Genomic DNA, 8,825 nt, shown 5'->3' with positions numbered 1-8,825 from the left:
ATTCGATCACATCTTCTCTTGTTTTCGTTTCTGATTTTGTATTCGTCTCTTGACAGATTTGCGATTTTTTCCCTCAAATTTTGCTGAAAATCAAAGAAAACCTAGTGAAATATGGCAAACGCAGAATAAGGATTGACTCTATTTAGCACAAGAATCTTGCTTGACCCAGAGGTAAGTTTTACTTTCAACAATAGGGACATCTACGGGGTTCGAAGCCTGCACTTAGGCATCAAGCTTTCAATAAACCTATTGAGCTTTCAGTTCTCCTCAAACACTTACAAAGCTTTGAGAAAAGAAGAAATTGAAGGATACATTTGCTACATCTGAAGATATGCAATTTATATCGAAGTCTGAAGAATCTGTGTGAATTTGAAGCTTGTTTGGTTTCATAGAGGATTGGTACATTCTCTTGATGAAAAATGGAAAGTAGTTAAGGTAACTGTAGTTGAGAATATTTCTTCAGTGTTTGACACAGAAAATAGAAACACCATGATAGCTACCTGTGTATAACACTGTAAAATGTATAACACTGCCTTGGCTAAACTCCATTTAGAAACCTTCTTACCATTGGTTTTGTTACTTGTTACACCTTACCTTGTGAAACCAGCTTGATCTTTGCAAACGTAAAATTTTAAGTTACTGGAGTTACTTTTGATCAAATACCTACCTATTTTCACGGTTTTTAGTACATGGGACACATTACCTTGCTGCAAAAACTGCACGAGATTTGATAAACTAAGAGCAGGAAGGGTCATATCTCAAGTTTTCTCCACCGCCTCTCTTATTAATGGGAGCTTTTTGTACTTACTTGGTATTTCTAATATTGTTTGGTGTAATATAATAGGGAAAATTGTACAAGTAAGATAGGCAGTAGGGTTTGGGTTGTTCAAAAAAAAAAAAAAAATCGTAAGAAATTTACAAGTGGGCATGGGCTCTAAGAGTGAAAAGTGAGGTGTGTTGGGTCGACAGACTGCCATATCGTGTGTGGCGGGACTCACCCTGTATACCTACTTATTATTAGATATTAGATTTGATTGTCACTGCTTATTTAAGTGTGGCTGTGGACCAAGCATGTCGCATTGTCACTCCTAATTAATTTCTCGGAAAGTTTTCCATGATTCATTCTTTGTGATGTTAGTTTTTCTCTTCAATACCTAGACATCATGTAGGTAGTTGGGTAGGTAGATAATGTAGATATACTACAAAGTAGTAAATAACATGTCACAATTAGTATTAAAATGTATTGCTCACAATAAAATGATTTCATTCATTCCTGATTGTTGAATAAAATATTTTTGAAAAAGAAGACACAGTGGAGAGGAGAAGAGAGGGACTGAGTTGGAGAAGAAGAATATTGAAGATATAGAGCCTAATTAATATCAACTTGGAAAATGTATGCTAAAGGCAAAGGTTCCACAGTGCCATCAGATGCACAAGCTCGAGAAAAATTAGCACTCTATGTTTACGAATATTTACTCCATGTAGGAGCTCAAAAAGCAGCACAAACATTTCTGACCGAGATCCGATGGGAAAAGAATATCACACTTGGTATGTTTTTATTTTATTTTTAGGCAAGTTTTATTAATAAAAAAAAATAATAAGTGATAGTTGTTATTAGTATTAACCTTGATGGATGCCTTTTTGTAAAGATTGTTACAAATCCAATTTATAAGCTAAATATAAATAACATTGGTAGTAGAGATACTTGTTCTATTTTGAAAATTTCAAGCTTTAAAAAGGTAACATCCTGATGAATGTTTGTTAATTTAAATTGCAGGTGAACCTCCTGGATTCCTACACTCCTGGTGGTGTGTGTTCTGGGATCTCTACTGTGCTGCACCTGAGCGTAGAGATACCTGTGAACATTCAAGTGAAGCAAAAGCTTTCCACGATTATGGTTTTGTCAATTCTGGCTATGGAGTGAATGGTATTAATCACAATGCAGGTCCTGCACCAAGTCCTCTCGGTCAGATGCCCCCTGGTGACATGCCTGGTGGTCCGATGCCTCCTGGATTCTTTCCCAACTCAACAATGAGACCTTCTCCCCCTACCCACCCCTCCTCTCAACCATCCCCTCACCCACAACCCCCTCCACCACATGGTCAGATGATGGGTAACCAGCCGTACATGGGACCCCGAGGATACCCGGGTGGTCCTCGGCCTGGACCCGGTGGTGTCTGTATGCCCAACATGAGCGGTGACTTCAGTGGTCCTCCTGGACAACCCATGATGCCCAATAACATGGATCCTTCCCGCTCTGGTCCTCCCGGTATGAGTATGAACCCAAGGATGAATCCCCCACGAGGGCCTGGTATGGGACCTGTAGGTCCAGGCTCCTATGGACCAGGCATGCGAGGACCACCACCCAACAGTAGTCTAGGGCCTGGAGGTCCAGGGTCCGGCCCTGGGATGCCTCCAATGTCTATGAGTGGCCCTGGTGGCAGACCCCAGTGGAATCCTAATGCAGGGGGAGGCCCCATGAACTACTCCTCCTCCTCCCCTGGTAACTATGCAGGTGGGCCACCAGGCTCCTCTGGGGGGCCAGGGGGCCCTGGTACTCCTATCATGCCTAGTCCACAGGATTCCTCTAACAGTGGCGGGGAGAGTATGTACACAATGATGAAGCCAGTACCCGGGGGCAACATGCCAGGGGATTTTCCCATGGGGGGAGGCCCTGACAGTGAAGAGGTACTACAGAAACAGCATTAAACAGAAAGAAAGGAACTAACTAAAAATTCTTTCTTATGGAAAACTTGAAAATCTCTACAGTTTATCTTTTATAAGAAAGAAACTACTGAACAGAACATTAGTATAATCCTAGTTGAGTAATTGAAGATTTTCAAGTCAGTAATTTATTTCATCATACCTACCTAAGTACTTAAGTATTATAAAAAAAAGTCAAATCGTTCTAATTTCCCCATCCCATGATGCTGAAACAGTCTGTCCCTAGCAATATATTTTAGGTATTTCATACAGCTTCCCACAGTTGTTAGATTTAGATCCCAAGTACATTACTTACCTATGTTGAATCCTTTTTCAATGTCTTCAATTGTATCACCATTGTTTTGATTGTATTTGTTTAGCAAAGTATCGAAGCTCTCTTCATCTCCACTATTCAATTTAGGGGCATTATCCTTTTTAGTTTCACTGTTTCCTTGTTGATGATTTGGTTCCACAGTGATTTCATTTTCAATAGGAATATTGGCACCTATCTGAGCTTCATCAGGTCTATTTGTGTTTGTTTCATCTTGAGTGTCTTTGGTTATACAAGTTGTTGGGTCATTTTGTTCACTTGCTAGGGTTTCAGATGTATTGAATGTTTTCTCATTGCTAGTATCAGTTCTGATTTTACTACTAGATGGTGGAGTTCCAAGGATAAGTTTCATGGCTGCATCCTCATCAATATCTTGAGTAGAGACAGGCATGGATCCAAATGATGACAGGGAGAGCCTGGAGCCGAGTGACTCCTCTATGTCATCCTTGATTGTCTTCACAACATCCATGCCTGATGATATTGGAGCAGCCTTCATTGGAGGAGACCATATCCCTGACAATATGAGAGCATCATCTGACCAGATATTTAGGAGACTAGAATTGACGGCCAGGTCAAACTCATATGGGAGAATACCCTGCAGTAGATTGATTGCAATGTCCAACTTTTCCATGTCTCGGAGCAGTGCTGTCTTCTTGTACATGGATGACAATGAGTTTGACTCACTGCTCATCATACTGAGGTAGCTCACCAGCAAACTATCATTGATTGCTAACCGTAGCCATGCACGGCACCGTCCAATGTCATTTGTTATCAAATTAAACTTGCTAATGTTGCTGATGATTTCTTGGTGTGAGAATATCAACACAACAGACCAGAAGTTACACTCGGGTTTCTTAATAATATCACTTGTCAAGGCAGACATTTTAGTCAGGATGGTTTCTCTCAGGCCATGTAGGAATAATGCCTCCAGTGTCGTACACAGAGCATTTGTAACTTCATTTGTGGTTTGTTTGCCCTGACTATGTGGCGGGTAAGTTTGTATCTCTTTGATATTGTTGTTGAGCTCATACATGATAGCATTCTTGAAGTGAGAATCTTGTTGTTTGGATGACACCATTGATCGGAATAATGATGTCATGGTGAGAATGGTTCATCCTCTAGTACAAAACAGAGTGGTAAAAATCTGGAATATGATTCAAAGAGAAAATATATTAGCAATATGTATAGATATTATGTGCCTTTTTTATTTTTTGAATGGGTATAAGGCAGTCCTAAAATCAACTTTTTGAGTTACCTATCTATATTGTTGGAAATAGTGCAAAAAGATCTACTTTTTATTTATATTGGTTGCAAACTTCACTTTAGTGTTGTATTGAAATGAGAGCAAAAACAAAATGACAAACTCTATTTAAACTTTAACTAGTCCTAAACTTTGACTCCATTTATCTCAAAACTATATATTTTTTTTAACTTGGTCCACTCTGCCTCTTAGCCATTAATTTTTATATGATGTTCTTTTTTGATAAGTATATTATAATTATCATCTGTCTGGTATTTAGTCTGATGGTATGTAAGTAATACCTACCTAATATATGTTTGTATGACTGTGATTTATGACTCAGATTGAATCACAAACATGAGTAGGTTCTTAAATATTTTCAACACGTACTTCAAATTCAAATATCAAAAGGTGGATCATTCCATGAAAAATTCAGTTCCAACCTATCTACTTATTGTTGGTCACTGGCATAAATCCCCCTAGGTGTTTAGGTAGCCCCCAAATGCCTAGAATTTGGATAACCATTTCAATCTTTGCACCCAAGGGGCCCTAGGCAAAACCTTGAGTGAGGGCTCCTGAAAAAGTATCATCTATGTTAAGTTGATGTTTCAGTGAATAATGGAAACTGGAGCTTTAACAAAAAGGAGGTTATCACTGTTCTAGTCAAGCACCTACCTAACTATTTTTCAACCTTTTTACTGATAAGATCCTTTACAACATAAACAATATTTAACAAAAAGGAGGTTATCACTGTTCTAGTCCAAGCACCTACCTAACTATTTTTTCAACCCTTTTACTGATAAGATCCCTTTACAACATAAACAATTATTACCCAAGCCCTTATTCACTGTCCCCGTTACTTACCTTTGAGATTTCTAATTTTTATTTTTCTTGTCCTACTACACCAAGGAAATTTTACTTCTCACACAGAAACGTACTCAGACTGCTGTCCTCAATATCAAGGACAAAAGACTAAACTAAATTTAACACTGTTAAGGGTTAGTAGTTAACTTTTCCTATTAATAAAATAATAAATTAAAAGAAAGTAAATATAATTAATTAAAACACCGAAAATTTTCTGACTGTGTGAAATGTTGAGCTGTTGTGATAGATAAAAGAAAAAAAATTCTTTTTGTTTTACATTTTTCATTGAATTCTTGTTGCGCCTGGTATTTTTTTTCTGATTAGACAAATGCGCAATGATCAAAGTATTTCACTTTACCTACCTGGGTTTTTTTTTTAACTTATTTTTTTATTGAGGGCCAGACCCTATTACTTTACTTTAGAGTCTTTTCGAGGGTAGGAGCATCGAGTTGTAAGCGCTAGGTCGCGGGTTCGATTCCTGCCCAAGGCGGAACTTCTTTCTAAATTGTAAAAGGTTCGTTTTGAAACGGCTGTCTTTTTTCCTAAATTTATTTTTAGGAGGTTTGACAGGGAAACTGTAACTGCTATGGTCTTATCGTCCCGGAATCGAAGAGAGAAGGAAGACAGGACTAGGAGAAAGCCAGCCGTTCCGAGAACGAACATTATACATGAGGATAAAATGCCCCGCCCGAGCGGGAATCGAACCTGCGGCTAGCGCTTACAAAGGCAGACGCACTACCAACTGCAGCTAACTAGGCTGGCTAAAGGTTCGTTTTTGAAACGGCTGGCTTTCTCCTATCCTGTTCTTCCTTCCCTCTTCGCCTGTCGGGGCGTAAAACCTTGCAGTTACAGTTCCCTTTCAAATTTCGGAAGAACCCTAAATCTGGCCCTGAGGGTAAGTGAATAGGTCTGTTAGGTTATTATTTGCATACTATTTTTAAAGTAGGGTCACGGTATTATTGATGCCATTCTACCGTTAGGTATTCTTTTCATGTGGCATCATAATCGGACAAAGGCCAAACTTACTACTATCATACTATTTTTTGTGCATATAAAATTAGAGTTATTTCATTCACTCCACTAATACACCTGCGCCGATTTACGAGTGGTAATCTAAGTTTCTCACCTATCAAAGTGCCAAGACATGAAGAACCCTGTCGCGCCTTTCATGAATGACATACCGAGAGATTGGTCATGAATGACATACAGACTATCAATGAAATACATACCTACAGACGTCTGATGACAATGACAATATATATTCCAGTAATAATAAATTAACAATAGGAAGTATTATAATTTGGTATGTCAGTTGTGGACCAAGATAAGTATTATTAATTATAATAATTATAATTATTATTACGATTCCAGCATTTTGATACTTAGGTAGTAAGTATCAAAGCTGGAAATCGAACCGGCCGACGTAGCGCTTACAAGGCGTCGCCATAGGAAAAGGTTTCATTTGTACCTAGGTACGCCCTACCTATCCTCAGTTTTTTTTTTTTTTGGGGCAAGCAGATAGGAAATATTTACCCGTATCATTATTATATTTCATAACCAATCATAACACTAATAGGTAAATACCATAACAGCAGCATGTCAACTCAAATGTATAGAGGGCGCATGTTTTGATAACCTATTTGTTGAAACATTGGCGGGCCGCGGTAAGGTATTCACCCCCCTCCCCCCCAGTTAAAAAAAATTGTGAAAAAAAATTCATGGGATTCATTGTTTTTTAAAAAGGAATACTGTGTGTGGATTGTGGAAGTCTCCAAAATCTTGTACGTTCTGGAACTAGGATGCAGCGTGCTAGTGATTTTAACCAAATTTTTAGTAAGTAGGTAGAAGTAGATATTTTTTATTAGATAAGATACCTACGTTTACCAAGATTACTTTTTAACTTCATTTTGTTTCAAAGAGTTTAAAGTAATAAAAAATAAATAAAAAGTCTCCTGTGAAATATTATTAATTTATATTTAATATTTATATACCCTGTGGCTCGCAGCGGCCGCACAATTTGACACAGGCGGGCCGCATGCGGCCCGCGGGCCGCCAGTTTGACATGCTGACCTACAGGAATACTGGTAGATTTCGTTACATGTTATAATAACATACCGAATTGCATTTATGTGCGGATATTACAGGGTGTTCTGAAACTGGTTCATTAGGGAAATTTATAACCGTAAAAATCAGTTTTTTACCCTTTCTCCTATAAAGTCCCCTATTTCTTAACATTCTCTTTGTTATGTTGAGGAATATTTATTGGGTTGCAATTTGATGGTTTTGTCTGTTTTAATATTTCCGCGGTTTCCAATGACTCACGAATACGAAACGATTTTTTTTCCGTGGATGCCGCCTCTCGAGGCGTATCTACAAATGGAATTAGGGAGTGTGTTCACATTGCCAACGAAGAAAATTGTAACTTTGGACTAAGGAAAAAATCATGAAGTGTGCACAGAGGAGTTACGGGTAATCTCATATGTGGTAGTTTTCAGGTTAAACACCACTGTAAACTAGAATAGAATTATACCTTACCCGATACTTAAGGTAAAGTAACTAAGTAAGAAATCCTATATTAATGCCTATATCCACACATTTGGATTCCCATCTCAGACCACAGATAGATAGTGTAATGTACTATTAGAACTTCCAATCCAACAAGACAGCAGAAAGTCAACCGGAAACAAAAGAAGTAAAATTATACCATAAATTGAAAACAAATTACGAATCGTATGGAGTATAATATAGATAGGGATATATCTAGATAAGTAATTATAATATATAGATATGTAAAGTATTACGGCCTTAATGGTGAGATAGGTAGGTACATACGAAAACAAATTAAATCTATCATTTCATTCTTTTGTCTGACTTACCAAAAGAAGATGATTGAAAGAAATTGAAATTATAGTAGGAATTAAGAATGTATACCTACCTAATAGTCTAGAAAAACGAAAACTTTTTGACGGAAAAAAATGGTGTAGTTCTGATTTTTTGCCAAAAGTCCGGGATGGTGTTCCTGAATGAGGGTCAAAAGTCACAAGCTAGGCGGGAACTAGAAGGGGCGGTAAGTGTTTCATTTTTCGTGGACTTTTTTAGTTTTTTGCAAATATCTTCGAAAACCGTTGTCTTCTATGCGAAAAAAGTATTTCCGATCGATTTGTTCAAAAACTTAAATTCTCTACAAAATGGTTACGTCCAAAACAATGGTTAATTTGCGCTAGGATTTACGGTTTTTGGAAATAATTGCAAAAAACTCTTGAACACTCGCGGGGACTTACGCCCTTCTGTGCCACAACGGTAAGTTGTAAGGACAAAATTGGAAGTAACCATTTTGGTAGGGAATTTAATTTTAATAACCAAATCAGTCGTTAATAAGTTACTTTTTTTCACTAGAACCGAAGGATTTTTGAGATATTTGCAAAAAACTAAAAAAAAGTCACGAGAAAATGGACAATGTACCTAGTATATGAAAAAAAAAATCAATTTCGAAGGGTACCTAGCTTATTTGGATTGATACTTATGGAGCTGGCTAGTGTGGCTACCCAAAAGTGAATTTTGGAATTTTTGACTTCCTTGATGGGAAAAAAAAAATAATAATAAAATGAATGGTTTCCAAGTTTCTAGACCTAGGTATTTGATATAAATTAAATAATTCCACGCTGGCCAAGTAAATGGACCTGGTGG

At 37.6% G+C, this 8,825-nt stretch overlaps 1 protein-coding gene across 1 annotated transcript in view; it reads left to right on the top strand.

Annotated features, from left to right (window-relative positions):
- LOC103520749 (single-stranded DNA-binding protein 3) overlaps positions 1-8,825 on the top strand; it is a 13,147-nt gene continuing 4,322 nt past the window's right edge. The window contains exons 1-3 of the mRNA XM_008485849.3: positions 1-174; positions 1,369-1,548; positions 1,778-2,680. Of these exons, the coding sequence (XP_008484071.1) occupies positions 1,392-1,548; positions 1,778-2,680 (1,060 nt within the window). The 5' untranslated portion in view covers positions 1-174; positions 1,369-1,391. The remainder of the gene's footprint in view (positions 175-1,368; positions 1,549-1,777; positions 2,681-8,825) is intronic.

This window comes from Diaphorina citri, unplaced genomic scaffold (assembly GCF_000475195.1).
Source record: "Diaphorina citri unplaced genomic scaffold, Diaci psyllid genome assembly version 1.1 scaffold4033, whole genome shotgun sequence".
Lineage (NCBI taxonomy): Eukaryota > Metazoa > Arthropoda > Insecta > Hemiptera > Psyllidae > Diaphorina > Diaphorina citri.
The sequence above is the reverse complement of the archived record's forward strand: the minus strand, read 5'-3'. Positions and strand labels throughout refer to the sequence as shown.